Source organism: Eptesicus fuscus, chromosome 4 (assembly GCF_027574615.1).
Source record: "Eptesicus fuscus isolate TK198812 chromosome 4, DD_ASM_mEF_20220401, whole genome shotgun sequence".
NCBI classification, from domain to species: Eukaryota; Metazoa; Chordata; class Mammalia; order Chiroptera; family Vespertilionidae; genus Eptesicus; species Eptesicus fuscus.
Genome location: NC_072476.1, coordinates 12,370,700 through 12,391,112, shown reverse-complemented (window position 1 = coordinate 12,391,112; position 20,413 = coordinate 12,370,700). Strand labels below are relative to the sequence as shown.

Below are 20,413 nucleotides of genomic sequence, written 5' to 3'. Positions count from 1 at the left end.
CTATGGTTTGCCTTTATATCTTGTAACCAATTTTCCTTCCTCTTCCAGAGTTGATCAATGTCCACTTCTATTTTTTTTTATAAGGGATTAACTTCTTTCAAACATATTTAAGTTCTTGAATCCCTCTGGATTCCAATCCTCCTCACTTGATTGGTGGACAGGGTGAGGAATGGACCTGGCCTCCTGCCCACACTGCACTGCTGCGGGTTCCTGGCTCAGCCTGAGGCTGCAGACAGAAGGCCCGGCGGTGTCGGGTTCAATCTGGGCTGCTGCTTCTCTAGTCACTGGACTATGGGGGTCCTCCGAGTCCAACTTCCTCTGGCATCCTCACTTCCTGACCACATCTTAACTTCTGTTGCTTGTGTGATTTTAAGGCAGAGTTGTCCTTAGAAGAATTGGCTTTAAAGGGCAGGGGTTGCCGAAACCGGTTTGGCTCAGTGGATAGAGCATCGGTCTTCGGACTGAAGGGTCCCGGGTTTGATTCCGGTCAAGGGCATGTACATTGGTTGTGGGCACATCCCTGGTTCCCTGGTAGAGGGTGTGCAGGAGGCAGCTGGTCGATGTTTCTAGCTCTCTATCCCTCTCCCTTCCTCTCTGTAAAAAATCAATAAAACATATTTTTTAAAATAAATAAGTAAATAAATAAAGGGCGGGGGTGGGGGTGGAGGTGGGCGGGGCAGAGAAAACGGAGAAAGGTGCCTGAGAGGAAGCCGTTGGGAAGAATCTGAACCGCTGAGATGGGGTCAGGTGCCTGGAGAAATGTGGTCCCGGACGTTCTGAAACCCTTCCCACAGTTGGTGATTAGACATTTTCTCCCGCACACCTTAAGCTAAGGACTGTTCGGCTCACCTCGCTGTTCCCCATTACTGGAACAGTGTCGGGCATCAAATGTGCTCAAAAAATATTTCTGGAAGGAACAAATGAAGGGACGAATGAGCCTGGAATCCTTCCTCCCACACCCTGCGCTCCCTCCTTCCCTGCAGCTCCCCCAGGGAGCCCAGCTCGTCCCAACAGCCCACCCACGGACTCCAGGGACAGTGCGGGGGGGGGGGGGGTGCGGAGGAGGAGCAGGGGAGGCAGGGAGAGAGAAGGCGGGCCAGTCCCTAATGGAGGGTGCCTCGCCCAAGGGGTGGAGTGAGAGGCGAAAGAGATCGCCCCGCCCGCACCCTGCCCAGCCGGCCCGCAATGCCACTGGCGTCCACTAGGGGACTGAGCTGCGCTGACTTGGAGCTCCCGCCAAAGCCAAGGTTGAAGCGGGGGTGGGGGAGGCCCCCCACTATCTCCTGCGGCGCCCCACAGCACACCCAATCCACACACATCCCTTGCGCAGGCAGGGAAACTAAGGCAGTGCTCTGCCTGCCGACCGGCGCACCCCACCACAGGCCTAGCGGGGAGCACCGGACCCTGCCCAGGGCTTCGCCCCCACCCTGACCCCGCGGCCCGGGCGGGGACTGGCCACCCCAGCTCCCACCCCGGCTCTGACGTCAGCCCCATGTGCCAAAAAACTTCCTCCTCGAGCTGCTTCCTCCCTTCGAGCCCGGCTGGCCGGCCGGCCGCACCCAAGGGAGGGGCGCAGGGGAAGGTCATCCCGCTGGCCCGGCCTTCCCAGAACCAGCTTCCGCCCCGCCCGCCAGAACCCGCGGGTTCCAGGAAGCCTCCTCCCCCACCCGGTCCCCGGTCGGTCGGGAGAGGAGGGTGCAGCCCTGCGAATTCGAGCTGGGGCCACCCTGGGATGTGTTTGGGACAACGTGTTTGGGTGGGCGCTTCTGGGACCCAGTTTCCTGGGGAAGGCGGGAGCCCGTGAGAGGCACTGGGGTCAGGTGGGGACACCCCAATCACGCCTGGACTCCTTCCCCCGCTTTTCTTTGTTGCAAAAGTACAGGTGACCTGGACTTCTCTCTGCCAACCCCCTCCCCCAACCCCACCCCCATCCCCACCCCACACACACATTAATGTAAGCCCCAGCCTGGACTCTGGCTCACTGATGCCTGGTACATAGTAGGTGCTCAATAAATAGGAATGAATGAACAAATGGATGCATGAAACAGGGAAATTCTCCTGGGTGGATTGCAGTCAACTTGCCTGTGTGAGAACTGTGGTCAGTTGCGGGGTGTTTGTGGTCAGTTCAGGGTGGCAGGCAGAAAACCCAGGCCACAAGTGCCCACGTGGGACAGCTGCACCCCTACTCCAAGACCCTAAGGTGTTAGGGTGAGGGGTTTGGTCTTTTGGGATTCAGGGGGTTCAGGGCCAGGTCACGGAGGAGTTGGGGTTCTGGAGTGCCTCCTTCCTTCCAATAGGAGCTGGGCAGGCTGGGCCAACAGGTTGGGTGGCATAGCCAAGCTGACACTCACCTTCAGCATAAAACCCCACTCATGGAGGCCAGTCCCTCACACTCGTGCTCTCGGAGATCCCGTCACTGTGCCCCCCACCCGGCGCCCCAGCCAGGCCTGAGATCATGAGGCAACCGCCAGCTGCGGCCCTGCTCCTGCTGCTGCTGCTTCGCTTTGGTGAGTCCTGGGTGTTGCAGGAAGTCTTTCCTCCCCTCCCAGAGGGGCCTCCGCTGCCCTGCCTGGAGCTCTAGCTAAGCCCCACTCCCTGGCCAGGCCTGGGGCTGCAGCACATGGCCCCCTTCCCTGCTCTAATGCGGGGGGGGGGGGGGGGGGAGGCCTCCCAGACAGGTGGGAAAGTCTAGATGGCCCACCTGGGGAAGTGAAGAGGGGAAGGTAGGATGGAGGGGGCGGGGGGTAGGCACAGGCCCAAGAGGCAGCGACTTGTGCAGGGCCTTTGCTCTCCTCCCCCCACTTGTGTCCCGCACTCACTGGCCAAGCTCTGGGCTTGTTGTCTCTGCTTCTTCTCATCTGGCCTCTCCCTATCCTGCATATGAAGACACAGGCTGCATGAATACAGGACCTGAACTCAGGGCCCCTGGGTTCCAAATCCCTGAAAGGCCATCAGCTGGGCCCCCAGAGGGCGGAGCTGCCGCCTGAGCCTGGGAGCCCCAGGAAGCTGGTGGGGATTAAGTGGGGAGCCAGGGATGCAGGCTCCTACTCCCACTAGAGAGAAAGGGTATGGGGAGAAGCAAGCCTTGCATCCCTGGACCCTCTTCCAATCCTGGGCTAGGTTCAGCAGGGAACCTCACCTGGGAACCTCACCTGCCAGGCCCTTCCTGGTGGGCGGGCTACTCTCTACGAGGGAAATCTTCCCACATTCCTGGGCGAGCCCGGCCAGTCCAGCCACCACCTCACTTCCCTGTCCTCACATCACCTCCCCGGGCCAGGCTGGGTCATACTAGGCCGCAACTTGGCCATGGCTCCAGGCTTCCCACCAGGGTGGCACTCGGGTATGGAGGGCCAGCCTCTCTTGGCCCCTCAGGCCTCCACTTCTGGCCTCCTGGCATAAGAATAACAATATCCTTTGAGGGAGCCCAACTCCGTCAGGCGTCAGGCAGTGTTAACACAGTGATGGCTCCTGACGGGTTGAGTAATCAAGGTCAATGCCAGTAGAAACAGAGGCCTGCATTTGACTCACAAACAGCTGTGACCAGAGGCCTGACTTCTTCAACACCCTCCTCACGCCCACCTCTAGCTCTTCCTCCTGGATCTGCCATCCCCACCAGCCAAGCCCCCCACCAGCTGCAGGAGCATGGGGGCCCTGGACCCAGACAAGGGGCCTGACCCCATGGTCAGCTCACCCAGCCCCTGACAGGACACCCACCCTGCAGAGCCCAGGTCTCTCCACCCCTTCCTGGTCAGCCCAGCCCCCGTAGCCACTCTCCTTCTGTCCCTCTATATTCCCTGGGCTCAAGCCCCTGGATGTGGGCCTTCAAGGAGCTCCTGGGCTAAAAGGTGAGGTGAGCAATTCTACCTCCAGGGTGAGCAAGGTGGGCAGAGCTCTGTGAGGCCTGGAGGGAAGACTGAGCGCTCAGGAGAGGGAGCCAGGCTTCCCAGATGCTAGTGCAAGCAAAAGAGCTGCCCAGAGGAGGTGGCATTGCTTTTATGCCTCAATCTGGAGTAGGACCTGTAGGATTTGAGCCTATAGAGACCAGAAGTAAAGGGCCTCCAGGAAGAGATGTGTTGTGAGCAAACCTTCAGAAGCCAGAGGAATCAGTGGGAATGAGAAGCAGAGTTGCATTAGGTTGGGGTGAAGAAGTCTGCAAAGCCTCAAAGGGGTCCTGCCAGGCCACCGGCATGCACACTTGATCCTGGGAGTGGACCCTGGATCCATCTGCATGTATGGGAGGGGCGATGGCTATGGGGAGAACCAGGGCAAAGCTCTGAAAAAATTCCCACAGGGAGGAAACAAGCCTGTGGGTACATTAGGGCTGGTGAGTAGATGGGGCTCGGGGGTGAGAGTGGGGGGTGGGGAACTGGAGCATCATGTGCAAGCAGAAGCTTCAGGCCTCAGAAAGAGCAGGGGGTCAGGTGTTATCAATCTAACTAAATTATATTGTGCCAAGATGAGGGAGCTACAGGGAGCCGCAGTCCCAAAGGATATTTGTACTTTCGAAGGGCAACTTGTAACACAAATCCATGAGCAGAACGTCCAGGATAGACTTCCTGTTTCATTCACTGGACCAGGCCGGTCTCACTTTTGCCCTGGCACTTCTTCTTGGTACCCCTTTCTACTTTGAAGAATGGTCAGTCCTGCCTGTACCTTCTCAGCCCCCACATGTCTATCTCCTCTTCCTGCTACATCCATAGCCCTCCCCCCACTCCTGCTCACTGCATCATCCAACCCCAACACCTCAGCACTGGAGAGTGCACACTTTGGATTAGGCTGGAAGACTGGGGATACCATAAAAATAACACGGGGTCGCCGAAACCGGTTTGGCTCAGTGGATAGAGCGTCGGTCTGCGGACTGAAGGGTCCCGGGTTCGATTCCGGTCAAGGGCATGTACATTGGTTGCGGGCACATCCCCAGCAGAGGGTGTGCAGGAGGCAGCTGGTCGATGTTTCTCTCTCATCGATGTTTCTAGCTCTCTGTCCCTCTCCCTTCCTCTATGTAAAAAAAATCAATAAAATATATTTAATAAATAAATAAATAAATAAATAACCCGGGGTCCTTCTTGGGCACCCCATGGAGGTGCATGGCTCAGCTCTATGCTTCACCCCCCCCCCCCTCCCACAGGGGCCTCTCACCTCCAAGGGGCTGGTAACCATTCTGATTAGAGTGAGGACAGGTTCAGTAGCAGCTTCCCCACCCTCCATGTCCTGAAAGAAGTTGAGACACAGGAGAAATTCTGAGGGCTGAGGTGAGGAGAGGCTGTCCTGAGCTACTCACCCAGCTCTGGTCAGATTTGTCCCCAATGAACCAGATATGCTAGGGGGAGGGTCTCTCTCTCTCTCCCCCCCTCTCTCATCTCGAGGCAGTTATTTCCAGATTGTTGCTGGCACTGGATGAGACTATTGCCCAGCTGGTGTCTCAAGGCTGGGGTTGATGTTCCTGTAAAGGCCTAGCAGCAGGCCCTGTGTCTGTGTCCAGAGATGTGAGGGGCAATGGATCCTGGGGAGATGGGTCCCAAGAACAGCTCTACTTCATTCCTCTAACTGTCCCCTCACCTCCCCACCTTAGGGTGCCATGGCCAGCAGAGGGTCTTGGGCTCCAACTGCAGAGTGAAGGGTCAGCTCTTGGGAATCTGGAATCTTGGGAAGACTAACCCACAATGACGGCTGACTGGCTTTTCTCTATTCCCCTGAGACTAGAGAGACCTGTGGGCTGGGCTGTAGCCTTGGGATTGAAGTTAGATTGGAAGCATGCTCCTTGGAACAGACTGTGAGAACGTCCAGACCTCTGCAATGCAAAGGCCGCTCTCAGGGACTCTTCCTTTATCCCAGCTCAAGGCTGTCCAAGGTGGGAAATGCAGACCCCACAGCATCAGGACTTAAGGCTGGATCCTCTCTAGAGCTTCCAGACAAGGATGTGTGTGGGGTGTGGAGGAAGAGACCCCTTCAGGGACTAGAGGAGCCATCCTGCCCTAAGCAGGAGAGTCAAACCATGACATGGCCTCCTCACTGGAATCTTCTGATTAGCTCCCTGTATGGCAAGGAGTCTGTCTGCCCTTGCAGATAAGCTCTGGCCCATAGGCCTGGGCCTGCAGACCTTGAAGTGAGGGCCTGCGGGAAAGTTGAAGGCCCCTGGCCTCTCCTGCTGGGTCCCTTTGTGGACTGTCCTGAGTCCTCAGGGGGCTGGGTATGGAGCAGAGGAGGGTCACACTGACCAGCAGTGGGGAAAGGAGGAGCAAAAACTGTTCTGGCAAAGTTGGCTGATGATCCCCTCTTTTCTCCCTTTCAGGGACTCAGATGACCAAAGCATTGAACGGTAAGCAGCAAGACCTTTGGGTGGGGGGACAGGAGTAGGCTTGATAGAGGCAAGACTGACCAGAGGCTCTCACAATTACCCGGAAGGAGACCCAGAATAAATGGGAAGGGCAGGGCACGGGGAATCCCAAAGTAAGGAAGAGGTGTGGCTCAATGGAATTGGAGCCCAGACAGGATGAAGGTCTGTACATTGCAGATGGCACAAGAGGGCCATTGAGACATGAAGCATGGAAATGGGGCAGGAAAAAGTGACAGGAAAGAAGCAAAGGATAGAATCTGGAGATCATTCTGCTGTAACAATAACAGACTCCCTTGGGGTCACCTGGGTGAGACCCTCCCAACATACACTGTGCTTTCAGGAGCCACTGTTTGTCAGGTCCTGGGATCAGGTCTCTTTATGTGTTACCTCAACCCTCCTCATGGTGTCACCATTTCATGAGTGAGGTGTTTGAGGCCCATGGGGGTGGGGTCCTTTCCCAAAGCTTGGAAGGGTATGCCTGTGTCAGAGGCTGACCTGATGCCCAGGCCTCTGACTTGCCCAAGGTCCCCGAGCAGGTCAGGGACAGGGAGGCCCCAGGATTGAGCAGAAAGTGGAAGCTGGAATGTGGGGTTGGGGTAGGTAATCAGCTGATGGAACCAACCCCCAAGTGAGTGCTGCCCTGGTTGTGTCCCCCTAGTCTGCGGGCGCCCGAGGATGCTGAACCGGATGGTGGGTGGGCAGGATGCCTTGGAGGGCGAGTGGCCATGGCAGGTCAGCATCCAGCGAAATGGAAGCCACTTCTGTGGGGGCAGCCTCATCACAGATCGGTGGGTCCTCACTGCGGCGCACTGCTTCTCCAAGTAAGTCCCCCCCCCCCCCCCCCCCCCCCCCCCGCCCCACACACACACACACATTCTCCCTCACTACCGACTGCCTATGTCCCCTCTGCCTCTCTCCACACCAGGGGCACCGCTGACAGAGCCCCATGCTGCGCCAGGTTTCAGCACCTTGGACAGTGCCCCACTGCCTGTCCAGCACGGACCCACCTTTCTGGCCAGTCCCCACTTGAGACTAACTTCCAGGTTCAGTCTCTGCTTCCCAGCCTTTGCTCCCTGCAGCCCAGTTGGAAGCTCCACTGCTGGTCTCACTAGTGATGTGCTTGGCCAGAACTGGGGCCCTGTCCCTACAAGTGCTGGCGGGCTCCTCCAGGACCTGGACCTGATCCCCCCTCACACACCTCAGATCCCTTTTCCGGCTGCGACTCTGGTTACAGATGAGCCCAAGGACTGGAGTAGATGTCTCTTCCTCCTCCTCACCCTGTCTAAGATCACCCATGTCATTCCTGACCAAAGGGCCAGGCTACACATTCCTGCTATTACACTGTGAATCACCTGGTCCCTGACCTTCAGGGTTTCCCAAGCACCTTAGCTCTTGCCTCACCACAGCTCTGCATTTTAAATTCAGCAATGCAGGTTCAGAGGGAGTAGCTCACTTGCCCAAGGCTCACGGGAAGGGCTGGGCCCAACCCCCAGGTGGCTGGCCCCCAGCTACTCCCTTGCGGGCAGTTAACTCCTTCACCCCTCACAAAAAAGCCTCTTACTGTCCCCATTTCATAGCCAAGGAAATTGAGTCACAGAGAACTTGATAGGTGAATTGCTCAATGTCACCCAGCTGGCCAGGGGTAGACCTGGGAATTAAAATCAAAATTTAAAGCTGCTTTAGCTTATACGTCTTTAACCACCTCAGCCGGATGTGTGTCCCCTGGAGATTACTTTTTTGTGCAGAGATGTCAGGCACTGGACCTGGATACCAGGAGGAAGGTGTCTGGCAGCAGAGGAACAAACGAACTATTCCCTTTCCCTTCTCCATCGAACCTGCAGCAATTCCCCCTTCGAAACCTCAGAGGGGCCGCCTCACACCAGCCCTCTGCTCTTTCCCACCAGCACCTCTGAAACATCCTTCTACCGGGTCCTGCTGGGGGCGCGGCAGTTGGTGAAGCCAGGACCACATGCCACGTATTCACGCGTGAAGCGGGTAGAAAGCAACCCCCTGTACCAGGGCATGGCCTCCAGTGCCGATGTGGCCCTGGTGGAGCTGGAGGCACCTGTGACCTTCACCAATTATATCCTCCCCGTGTGCATGCCTGACCCCTCGATCATCTTTGAGTCGGGCATGGAATGCTGGGCCACCGGCTGGGGCAGCCCCAGTGAGCAAGGTAATGGGGCAGGTTCAGGAAAGAATGGGGGGCATGCCATAGAGAAGGTTAGGGCCACTCTGAACCAACAATCTTTTTCTGTTGCTATTGGTACGCATGATCTCTACTCAAATGGGAGAAGTTGGTATGGGAAAGGGGCAGCAGATGCAGGAGGAGACATGGGAAAGTGGAGGGACGATAGAAAGAACCCAGCCTGGTGCATGAATAAGGGAAGAATTCTGTTTCACAACGCCCTAAGCGAGGAGAGGTCTAAACCCAAGCACAACATAGGGAGGGACGGAGCTGTGCTTCTCAAAAACTGTCCGCTGAGTTGAGGCTGTTTGCCCCTCCCCAGACCGCCTGCCTAACCCTCGAATCCTCCAGAAACTCGCTGTGCCCATCATTGACACGCCCAAGTGTAACCTACTCTACAGCAAAGATGCCGAGTCTGGCTTTCAGCTGAAAACCATCAAGGACGACATGCTGTGTGCTGGCTTCGCTGAGGGCAAGAAGGACGCCTGCAAGGTAGGGGCTGGAACAGGCTGTGATGGAGGCTGAGCCCTAGGCCTAGGTCAAGGTGAGAGCCAGCCCAGGCCGATGAGGCCCACTAGGTGGGTCCATGGTCCAGACCACAGCTGTGTAGTGAACCGAGAAAAAGATTCCTGGATCCCACCCAGAGGTGTCAGTAGGTCTGCAGTGGGACTCAGGAAAATACCATTTCAACATACCGCTCTGAGCAGGTGGACTGGAGATGCTAGAGAAATAGGCAACCCAGGCCAAAAAAGGGCCAGCCATTGGGGTGAGGGGAGCTGGGCAGGGACATTCCTAGGGTGGGGAGGTGAGGGACAATGGGAGGAAAACAGGTGTGTGTGCGTGTGTACCTGTTGGCTCTCAGGCCCGTATGGTTTCTGATGGTACCTCTGCTTTCCCTGCAGGGTGACTCAGGGGGCCCTCTGGTGTGCCTTGTGGACCAGTTGTGGCTACAGGCTGGAGTGATCAGCTGGGGTGAGGGCTGTGCCCGCCGGAACCGCCCAGGTGTCTACATCCGGGTTACCTCCCATTATAACTGGATCCATCGGATCATCCCGGAACTGCAGTTTCAGAAGGCCAGGTCTGGCGGCCAGAAGCGGGGGCCCCGGGTCCAGCAGCCCCACATTCAAAACTTTGCACCCTGCCTGGCGGCCCACACTGCCCTCCTGGTCCTCATGGGCCTACTCACCTCCTTCTGAGCCCTGCTCAGGCAGGTAGGCGAGTGTAAGCCCCGGAGCCCACATGTACATTTGTAAATAGCCTTTTCTCTCTTCTTTCAAATGCCAGTTATTTTTATTTATGTTCACCCTCCAATAAAAACCTAACCTCAGTACCAGCTGCCAGGTATGGGCCCTTAGGGCAAGAGGGGAGTGGAGAGGTACCTGATGGAGAGGTGTACTAAGGAGTGTGAGTTGGGGGCAACACTGGGTGGGGGTGTGTGGAGGGCAAGGCTCCCAGTGAGAAGGGAACTGCAGCAGGCACACTGGAGGCTGGATCACTGGAGTCCAGGTCCTCAGTGTCCCGTGACACCTGCTCCCAAGACCGCCTCACAGGCAGCTTCCCTGCTCGCCCCCTGCTGCCTCACTGTCCTTGCCAACAGCCACCCTCATCATAAGTGCTGCCGCAGGGCACCCTGGGCTAAACCCTAGGGGCAGCGACCAAACCAGCAGAAAGAATGGGGGCCTGGCAGAGGGGCCTGAAGAAAGAGGGCTTTGTGGGGCATGGGGGACTCACAGCCCCCACTTTCTATTTCTAAATCACCCCAAGACTTTTTCAAATAACATCCGAGGTGATGCCCCCACAACCATACTTCCCTACCCCAGTGGGGAGTAGGTAGGGGCCCCTCCAGGGGCTCCCTGCTCCCCAGGTTCCCCTTGACGCCCAGCTCCTTTTCCTCCACCTCCCCCCTGGTGAGTCCAAAGCTGCAGGAGGCTGGATTTGGGGCCCATATCCACTGGGAGACTCAGGGGGCCCTCTGGGGTGCCTTGTGGGCCAGTTGTGGCTACAGGCTGGGGTGATCAGCTGGGGTGAGGGCTGTGCCTGCCAGAAGCGCCCAGGTGTCTACATCCGGGTTACCTCCCATTACAACTGGATCCATCGGATCATCCCGGACCTGCAGTTTCAGCAGGCCAGGTCGGGCGGCCAGAAGACCTGCCCCTCCTTCTCAGTGCACCCTGCTGTAGCTTGTCAATACCAGGAATCCAGCACAAAGAGGTCTCTGGCGCTCTGGCCCGCAGGTGCTCAGGCCCTGCCATGATGGCATGTTTACCCATGGGGCAACGTTAGGTTCGCAGGCTGGTTCAAACAGGTCCACAGCAGGCCTCTTCTGTGGCCATGGTCAGCTCTCCCCCACATGTAGACTGACTCTCAAAAGGTACCTGGGCTTACCTGCCATGATCAGCAATAATGAACTGGATGAGACTCCTAGGAGGGCCTTGCACACACATATAACCACATACCCATGCACACACTCCCTAGCACACCACATATACACATTCATGCAGACCTGTGTGCACACCCATGCCTTCACTCACAGATGTCCATATTCATGCACACATGTTCACTAGTACATAACATGAACATACCCATGCACAAAGAAACACCCACACATATGCAAGCCCATGCACACACCTGTGTATACACAGGCAGAGCTTTCCACCTGGTGCCATGAAGAAAGCAGGCCTGGATATTTATGGAATGAATCAGTAAGAACTTAGCAAGCACCTGCTGTGAACTGTGCCTGAGGACAGAGTGGGAACAAATACTTAACTCCTCTCTGTGTTCCACTTTGCTGGGCACATCCCTGCCTGCAGGCAGGAAGGAAGGACCAGAGGAGCAACTGGCAGAGGCTCATGGTGGCCCCACTCCCCTGCTGGCTGCTCTGTGACCCTCTGGGGACTGGACTGTCTGCTACACTCCTTCTCTAGACCAGAGATGGGCTCTCAGTCCCTCAGGGGCCAGCAGGTACACCAAGGCCCAGGCTATGGGTATCCTGAGGGCAGCCGTAGGGACAAGTTCTGGATCATCCTGGCTGGGACCAGGGTCTGGCCTGGGTCCCGCAGCCTTGGAGAAAGGCCTGGCTGACCCCTCCCCCTAGCCCCTGTTCTGGAGGCATTAAAAAGCTTCATGCCAAGAGCTGAGGATGGGAGAAGAGCAGTGTCTGAGCAGCACTCCCAGCTTCCTCTCCTCTCTGCACCTCGCTCTCACGGCCTCCCCGCCCTGCCCCTTGCTGATCCCCCAGAACAAATTCCACCATGTCCACCTCAGCGAGTTCCACTTGAACAACGGCATCAAGCAGGTGTACATGTCCCCGCCTCAGGGTGATAAAGTCCAAGCTATGTATATCTGGACTGATGGTACTGGAGAAGGACTGCGATGCAAGACCCAGACCCTGGACAGTGAGCCCAAGAGTATAGAAGAGTTGCTGAGTGGAATTTTGATGGCTCTAGTACTATGAAGTCTGAAGGCTCCAACATGACACGTATCTCATTCCTGGACCCTGTCTGCGAGGACCCCAACAAGCTGGTGTTCTGTGAAGTCTTAAAGTACAACCGCAAACCTGCAGAGACCAACTTAAGATATACCTGCAAACAGATAATGGACATGATGAGCAATCAGCATCCCTGGTTTGGAATGGAGCAGGAATATACTCTCATGGGCACAGATGAGCATCCTTTTGGTAGGCCTTCCAATGGCTTCCCTGGACCCCGCAGTCCATACTACTGCAGCGTGGGAGCAGACAGAGCCTATGGCAGGGATAGTGTGGAGGCTCACTACCAGGCCTGCTTGTATGCTGGCATCAGGATCACAGGGACAAATGCCGAGGTCATGCCCGCTCAGTGGGCATTCCAGATAGGACCCTGTGAAGGAATCGACATGGGAGATCATCTCTGGGTGGCCCGTTTCATCTTGCACCGAGTGTAAGAAGACTTTGGAGTGACAGTAACCTTTGATCCCAAGCCCATTCCTGGGAACTGGAATGGTGCCGGCTGCCACACCAACTTCAGCACCAAGGCCATGCGAGAGGAGACCGGTCTGAAGTACATTGAGGAGTCGATCAGGAGGCTGCGCAGGCGGCACCAGTACCACATCCAAGCTACAATCCAAGGGGGGCTGGGACAATGCCCGGCGCCTAACTGGACCCAATGAAACCCCCAACCTCGACTTCTCCGCCAGCGTGGCCAACCCAGCATCCGCATTCCCCGGGCTGTGGGCCAGGAGGAAGTATTTGAAGACCGGCGCCCCTCTGCCCTCTGTGACCCCTCCGCAGTGACAGAAGCTCTCATCCGCACGTGTCTTCTCAACGGAACTGGCAATGAGCCTTCCAGGACAAAAACTCAGTGGACTAGACTCGCAGCCATCCAGCTCCTTCTAATTACTTCATCCTGCTTCCACTCTGGCCCCTCAATTGTCGTAACAAATGTAACTCAAAGGGCAGAATATCAAGGTCTTTTTTAATTCCTTGTGCCCAGTTAATATCTCTTGCTTTCTTTGGCCAGGTTAGAGGGGTCAAGTTCTTGGTCTCTTCACACACACATACACACACACACACACACACACACCTTTCCCCCCTCCATCACTGAAGCTTTCTAGTGTGTTAGTGGCGGGGGGAGTTATTCTGAGGGTCCGGGGCGCGGGGAAACATAACCACTGCTTCACTTAATCAGGTGTTTGTCCAACAGGCGTAGCTATCTGGACAGTGAGCACAGTGTTTGTGAAGGGAGGGGAGGAGGGGAGGACCTTTTTCTTCTTTGAGGTAACTGAAGTGGGTAGGAGTGCTGGGCGTGCTCTGTGGTTAGGTTAGATGTTCCCTTTTGTGGGCAAGTTCCATTTCTTAAAAGGTTATAACCAGCTTTTTTTTTTTTTTAATTGATTTCAGAGAGGAAGGGAAAGGGAGAGAGATAGAAACATCAATAATGAGAATCATTGATCAGCTGCCTCCTGCACGCCCCCTACTGGGGATGGAGCCCGCAACCTGGGCATGTACCCTTGACTGGAATCGAACCTGGGATCCTACAGTCCACAGGCTGACGCTCTATCCACTGAGCCAAACCGGCCAGGGCATAACCAGCTTTCTAATTAAAGTGAGAATTAGGAAAGGTGGGGGGCAGCAGGCAGGAAAATGCCCTCTTACCTGCCAACTATGACCCGTTTGCAGTGATCTGCTTCCCTGACCTGGAGCGAAGTGCCCTCACTGGAAGGCAAGCTCAGCATAAAGGGACAGGATGGGTAGCCCTACCTCCAAAGAAAAAGTCCTCATTGCTCGGTCCTCCGTTTATAACACAAATCAGAGTAGTGTTTTTATATTTAAATGCAAAAATAAAAAAATTACATGTATGGGTGTACGGATGGATATGTGTGCTTTTTCTAGAGGAGAAAACCCACTCTGGTCACTGGGAGCCACATTTGAGGCAAGTAGTCTGGTTAGAAATAAGGCACTCCTTTTGAGGGGGGTGAGGAGGGCGGTGCTTGAGAAGTTGGCTGTTAGGGGCTGTTAAACCCTCACTACCATTTAAGGGTTTCTCTGTGCCCTGCCTGCCCTTCTGGACATGGTTGGCTAACAGGAGCCAATAGCAGCAGTCACCCGAGCCCCATGGCTTTGGTTTATTGACACATGTATGCACAGGGGTTTAGAACTATGAGTTGGCTGGTCAATTTGAGCCTGTATGTTACTGACAAGGGGATATTGGGTTATTTTCTGGGGGACTAGCATGTCACTAAAACAGGCCTTTTGATATATTTTTTAAAAATTTAAGCAAAAACAGTTTATATTTTAATCATATTTGTAGGGATTTGAAGTCTCTGTTTTACAGAATTGCTTGTTTGCTTCCACTGTCTCCTTCCTGTCTGCTCTTGGAGGGGAGGACAGGACTGGGGTTAAACAATTGTAATTTTGTATCCTGGTGTCTGTTCTGAGTGTGAAATATTCCTTTTTTTTTTTTTGAAATATTCCTTTTTGCTCAAGATTCTGAGGAGTTATTTTTTCTTTTATAATTAAAAAAAAAACCCACCTTCAAAAAAACAAAAAACAACTTCATGCCTAACTGGTGTGGCTCAGTGGTTGAGCAGTGACCTATGAAACAAGAGATCACGGTTCGATTCCCGATCAGGGCACGTGCCCATGTTTCGGGCTCGATCCTCAGCAGGAGGTGCGCAGGAGGCAGCCGATCACTTATTCTCTCTCATCACTGATGTTTTTCTCTCTCGCCCTCTCCCATCATCTCTGAAATCAATAAAAACATACTAAAAAAAAAAAAAAAGAACGTTTCAGGTCCTGTGGTTAGAAGTTAGGTGGTCTCTGGAGGAAAGCCCCTCTGTGGGGAGGCCAGGATGAAGCCTTACTGCCTGGAGATGGGTGAAGACCAGGCTCCGCTCAGAGGACTTGCCACCCTCTCTCTGCCTCCTCCAGCCTGCTGTCCCAGCTTTCTTCCCCCATTAACACCCCTCCCGATCTACTACAGGGCAGGGGTCTGGTCAGGTTCTGTGGGGCCAATGGGGAGGAGGGCACAGGTGGCAGGGCACCCTCGCCTCCAGTGACCCCACACCCAGTTGGGCTGGAAAGGCGAGTCTGGAGTCCCGGGTGGGGTCCTTGATGCAGCCACGGTGGTGGCCAGCATATGACCTAGGGCACAGTTCCCCCATCCCTGGGCTCCCCCAACACTGTCCCCGCCCAGACCCAGAGCAGATGCTCAAACAGAGGGCTGTGGAGAGGAAGGGCAAATAGTCTTGGAGAGACCAGGAGATGAAAAGAGAAAGCAGGTTTATTTCATACCTTTCAGTTCACGGCACCCTTAGTGCTGTGAACAGAGGTTAAGGAGAGACATGCCCCCATCTGTCACCAGTCCCCTTTCCCACCCTTGGCAGGGATGTGGCTCTGACACAACTTTCCACACTGTCTCCAAGCAGTACCTCAAGAGCCATCTGCCAGGGTGGGTGGCAGTACCAGGTCTAGGTCAGTAGCAGGAAGAACACTTTGGAGAACCGGAGACTGTCTGCTGCTCCACAGGGGGCAGAGGGGAGCAGGCCCAACCCAGGGCAGGAACCACATCAGCTTATAGGTGAAGCAAGAGTTGGGGGACCAGATACCCCTCCTGTGGGCCACAACCAAGCCCAGAAATCCCAGATATGCACCCACACCCACACATGGGCATGCACACATAAGCATTATGACCAGCCCACAGGAGCCCCAGGAAGGAAAACTGCTGGGCCAATACCCCAGACCCCTTCTGGCCTCAAGGACCAGAGGTCAGCCATGGCTCTGATGTAGCAGGATGCCTGACTGTGTGCCTCGAGCAGAGTCCTAGGTCTGTGCCACCACCAAGAGCTCAGGTGCTCAGGAGGCATGGACAGGGAAGACAAGAGGGGATGCGAATCAAAGCCCCTAAAGCCAGGGCCTCACCTCTTCCACCGGGTTGTGCATGTGTCAGAGTTTTAGTCTGTCTCAGGGAAGCACAGCTCGCTCCAAAGGTGCCAGAGTGGAGCTGCTTCCGCTGAAGGCGCACCTGGGCCTCAGCACCCACAGGCCTGCCACAGGCTCCGTGGGACTAATAGCTGCCCTATAGGCTCAACTCTTTATTGCCTCCATAGGGCTCAGTGACCAGTGGGTAACAGGGCAGCCGCCAGCCATTGCCACCAGCTCAGGGCAAGACAAAAGATGCCAGAAGCACCTGTTGGTTGGACACAAGTAAACACAGGGGAGAGGAGGGGCAAAGCAAGGGGTCAAGGGGTGGTGCCTGCCCCTGTGCAGAGCCCTGGAAGGTTCCAGACATGGGCTCTGCAGGAGGCCCAGCAGCTGGGGATCCTCGAAGGGAGCCTGCACACACCAAGCACCCGCCTTGCCCTCCTGTCCTGTCCTCTGGCTTCCTGGAGCTACAGGGCTGGTGGCCCCGAGGCTGCCCCGAAAGCTGTCACCTGCCCCTCCTCACACACCCCCATGGCAGGCAGGCTATGCTTGGAGGATGAGGACCAAGGGGCAGGGCTCCCTCATCAACCTCAGGACCCAGATTAGATGGCTGTTTCCTTTCCAGTCCTTGGCTCAAACAGAAGACAATCTGAGGACTTTGACAGAGATACCCAAGATACTCTGGAACCTCTCCCAAGTACCCACCTGGCAGAGGGACCTAGAGGCATGTCCAGGTTTGCTGTTGACATCAGGGAGCTGCGGGATGCCAAGTTTAGTCTGTTCAGAAAGCAAACTCCTCAGAGCAGAACTTGGAGTCCTTTGCCATGTGCCCCGGGCTGTACATGGAGCTATGGAAGAGCCCAGCCCCCAGGCAGGCAGTTCCTACCCCCAGCCTGGGCAGGCAGAACAGGTCCCCACCCAGGGCCCTGGGGCCCCTGGCCAGGCCGGCCCCACACCTGGAAACAGGACAGACACTCCTGAGAGGCTGGAAGTTTGGAATGCCGGAGACTCCAAAACCTTGTGATCGAGGACATCCTAGACAGCCTCAGGATGCCAGAGCTCTCCAGGGACACAGGAATTTCCCTAAAGCGTGGAGAGCACCCCAGGCGCTGTCGCACAGCAGCCACCAGTGGGAGCCGGAGCGACTGTGGGGAGGGTGGCATTGGGGGTGGGAGGCTCGCAGTGCCCAAGGACGTGAAGGAATTTGAAGCTGGTGTTACTGGCCAGAGTAAGAGACAAGACAGGTGGGCACGCCAAACTTGATGAGACATCAGCACTTTAAAATAAGTCACTCACAGATGATCTTGTCCCCGGACATGTGCTGCACTAACCCCCTAGCCAGTCCCCAGGCTGGACAGTAATGGACAGGTGGATGGCCCAGCTCCACCCTGGCCACTAACCATGCCCAGTGTTGCCAAGAGCTTTTCCATGCATTTTAAGATATTAACAGTTGCTCTGCTCATTCATAAATACACAATTTTATTTGCTATTTTTAGGGGAAACTTAGGCATTAAACTGTCAGCTGATAAAATACGATACCTAAAAAAGTATAAAAGTATAAATATCCCCTTAGAATAAATTTTAGTGAATTAAGTCTTAATATCTTTAAATTAAAAAAAAAATCCTATCTATGATGTCAAGGTCACAAATTAAACAACAATAAGCGGCCAGCAGTGCCCCACAGGTATACCCTGAGGCCCACAAGGCCGCCCTCCTCCCCAGGCTCCATGAGGAGATCGGGTCACCAGGGGCTAAATATGCCCTATAGAAAGGTCGCTATAAATGGTTGAAGCCAAACATTTAACAACATACAACAGACCTTACAAAAAGGAGTAGGTAAGTCCTAGGTGCTGGAGAACTTGGTTAATCAGGTTATTTATTGGCAAAGGAGAAGAGGGCACAGGTGAGATGCCTCCGGAAGCATTTGAAACTAGACGTGCCAGAGCCTCTGCCCGACATGTCAGCAGCCCCGGTGTCGGTGTGCACAGCTTCCGGGGAAGCCCTAGGTCAGGAAGCAGAGAGCTGCCTGTCCGAGCCAGGTCCCCCAGGCTGTTTCCACGACCAGCTCAGAAAGGTCTGTTCTCAAAGCATGTGGATAGCAGGTTTTAGAGGAATCCTTGTAGTTCCAATGTCATGTAAGGTGGGCAGAGCCCATGTGTGGAGTCTCAAACATCCCAGAAATATCAGAGAACTGCATAGTTATACAAAGAAAATGAAAGAGCCGGCAAGAAAGAGAAATATTTGTGATGCGCTGTAAACATCCAATTTTCAACATGACCCGGAATTTCAGCTCCAGAAGCCAGGTGGACAGGCCTCCCGCCTGACCTCCATCCCAGGCGAGACAAAGGCACTGACGAGCGCCAGCTCCTCCAAGAGCCCATGGGTGGGAGGAACAACACAAAATTTCTCCCTCCCTTTAAAGGACTTAACAGATCAATCCAAAATGCAGCAACACTTTTAGGCGTTTCTAAAAAGTAAAAACATTGGGAAGTCTATCCACACTGGAAATAAGAGATGCAAAGGTCTCTTGCCTGGAAAATACAAGTGAAGACGACTTGACCGTTCCAGGCCAGGTCAGGCCAGGGGAACATGGCTCTGAAGGAGGCCCAGCCTTGGGGTGGGGGTCCAGGAAGTAGTGAACATACAGAGGCCACCTCTGTCAAAAGCTGCCCAAGGCTGTGAGAACTCAATCATACCTAGGCATGACTCTCTGACCGGAGAACCAGGGCCTGGTGCGGTGTGGGTGATCGGCAGACACCCAGAGCCCGGGGCCACAGCCCTGCGACCACTTGCTACCAGCAAGGCCCAGGCTCCGTTACAGACTGTTTGTGTAGCACCAAGAACGCTGTCCTCTGAATGATCTTCGGTGATTAAAGGGGTTGGTCAGGAGCATCCTTCCTCGGGCCTGTGTGGCACTTGGAAAAAATCGAGCGAAGGCTCCCATAGCAACGCCCGCCTGGCCAGCACACCTCCTCCTAGTGGGGGATGCGGATGCCCGGCCTTGGACAGCTGGTCACGTCTCTCACCACCCACCTCAGAGGCAAAAAAGGATTCACACCCAGATCTCTATAGAAAATTGTCAAAAGCAGGTTTCTTCTCACGGCCAAGCTTCCTCGACATGGCGGTTCATTTCATCTTGGGAAAAGTAAAACGTTTCGTCAGCTGTCAGCACTGTGCTCCTCACATCCTTGAACCTCGTTCTTGCAAAATCTGAAAATGCCAAATGCAGAGAATGAGGACTTGAGTTTTGCACAGGGAGGTGGGAACTATGCAGCCCTGGAACCAAGTGCCCTGCTTCAGGAAGTGGAGCCCACAGACCCCAATGAGCCTACAGATGGCTCGGCTCTGGGGCCTGAGGAAGCCAGCACCACAGCTAGGGTCTGAGAATAGGCTGGGGCTCAGCCCAGCTGACCCTCGATGTAGGGGCCTGGCTTGCGTACCTCCTGGCCTACACGAGGGGCTGGCCCCTCCAACTCTCTCGACCCTCCATCCCAACCTGACATCAGAAAGGCATGCTCCCACCTCCATCAGGTGCCTCCCTCGGCTTCCTCCAGGAGGTCTGAGGAACACAGGCATGGCTGGAGGGGGGACAGCTCCTTATCAGGCCCCATGGACTGCCAACAGCCGACTCTCTCCCTCCCACTCTTCCTTGGCATTTCAGGGCCAGAGTAGCCGTACACCCCACCCAGCCCTTCCCTCACCACTGGGATCAATTGTGCATCCCATCCACTTCCAAATCGGACTGGGGAGCTCCTCAAGGCCTGGAGCCACCTGGAAGCATGCCTGTGCACTGGCAAATGCCTATGGAGTTGAACCCCACACAGGTGGAGGAGCTGGAACCACCTGTGTCCCTAGGTGGGGGCTTCAGGGCTGGCAAATATTGCGGTTTCCATACATCAAGTATGGCTGCTAAGCATCAGGTAACCAGGACAGATAGGCCACAAGTCCCAGACTAGCCCATCCTAGCCAAGGCCAATGCTGTAAGATGACCCTCCCTAGGATCCCATCAGCAGTGTAAGAGTGAGCCACCCAGGGGCATTCTGCACTTGAATTTCAGAGCTGAGAGATATGGCTTCGAGGACACTGTGTACTTCTGAGCCCTGGGGCCCAGGCACAACACAGGGATATGCCCTGGAAGGGAGCAGGTTCTGCTTGTGCCAGGCCCAGACCCACATGGATGCTCTGGCCAGAGTGAGGTTCACTGCCTCCCATCAAGACCCTGTAGAAGGAGGCAAAATTCTCAGGCTCACATTGAGTGTCCTGCTGGCCCCCAATTCACCAGCCAGGGCACCGCCCCTAGTAGGCAGTCCCTCAGTCATCTAGGGCTCATCTGAATGACTCAAGAAAAGGCATAAGTTTTTGGGAGTTGCTCCAGCTGTCTCGATACCCCTCCACCCCTACTGGTCCAGAGGTCTGGGCCCCTTGAGTCTGAGAGCTCTGGGGCTGCTCAGACAGCCCATGCTGCAGCCCTTGCAAGCCATACCTTCCG

The 20,413-nt window shown here is 55.3% G+C and overlaps 2 protein-coding genes across 2 annotated transcripts in view; one reads left to right on the top strand and one right to left on the bottom strand.

Moving 5' to 3' along the window:
- The first annotated feature begins 2,407 nt into the window (after positions 1-2,407).
- On the top strand, positions 2,408-9,835 carry PRSS27 (serine protease 27). The gene is made up of 6 exons (XM_008146530.3): positions 2,408-2,507; positions 6,293-6,319; positions 6,996-7,158; positions 8,242-8,513; positions 8,848-9,017; positions 9,428-9,835. Exons 1-6 carry the CDS (start codon positions 2,456-2,458, stop codon positions 9,719-9,721), a joined length of 978 nt encoding a protein of 325 aa, XP_008144752.2. The 5' UTR covers positions 2,408-2,455; the 3' UTR covers positions 9,722-9,835.
- Positions 9,836-15,265: 5,430 nt separating this feature from the next.
- The window catches only part of KCTD5 (potassium channel tetramerization domain containing 5), a 38,349-nt gene continuing 33,201 nt past the window's right edge, over positions 15,266-20,413 (bottom strand). Inside the window, exon 6 of the mRNA XM_054714633.1 lies at positions 15,266-19,134. Within this exon, the coding sequence (XP_054570608.1) occupies positions 19,105-19,134 (30 nt within the window). The 3' untranslated portion in view covers positions 15,266-19,104. The remainder of the gene's footprint in view (positions 19,135-20,413) is intronic.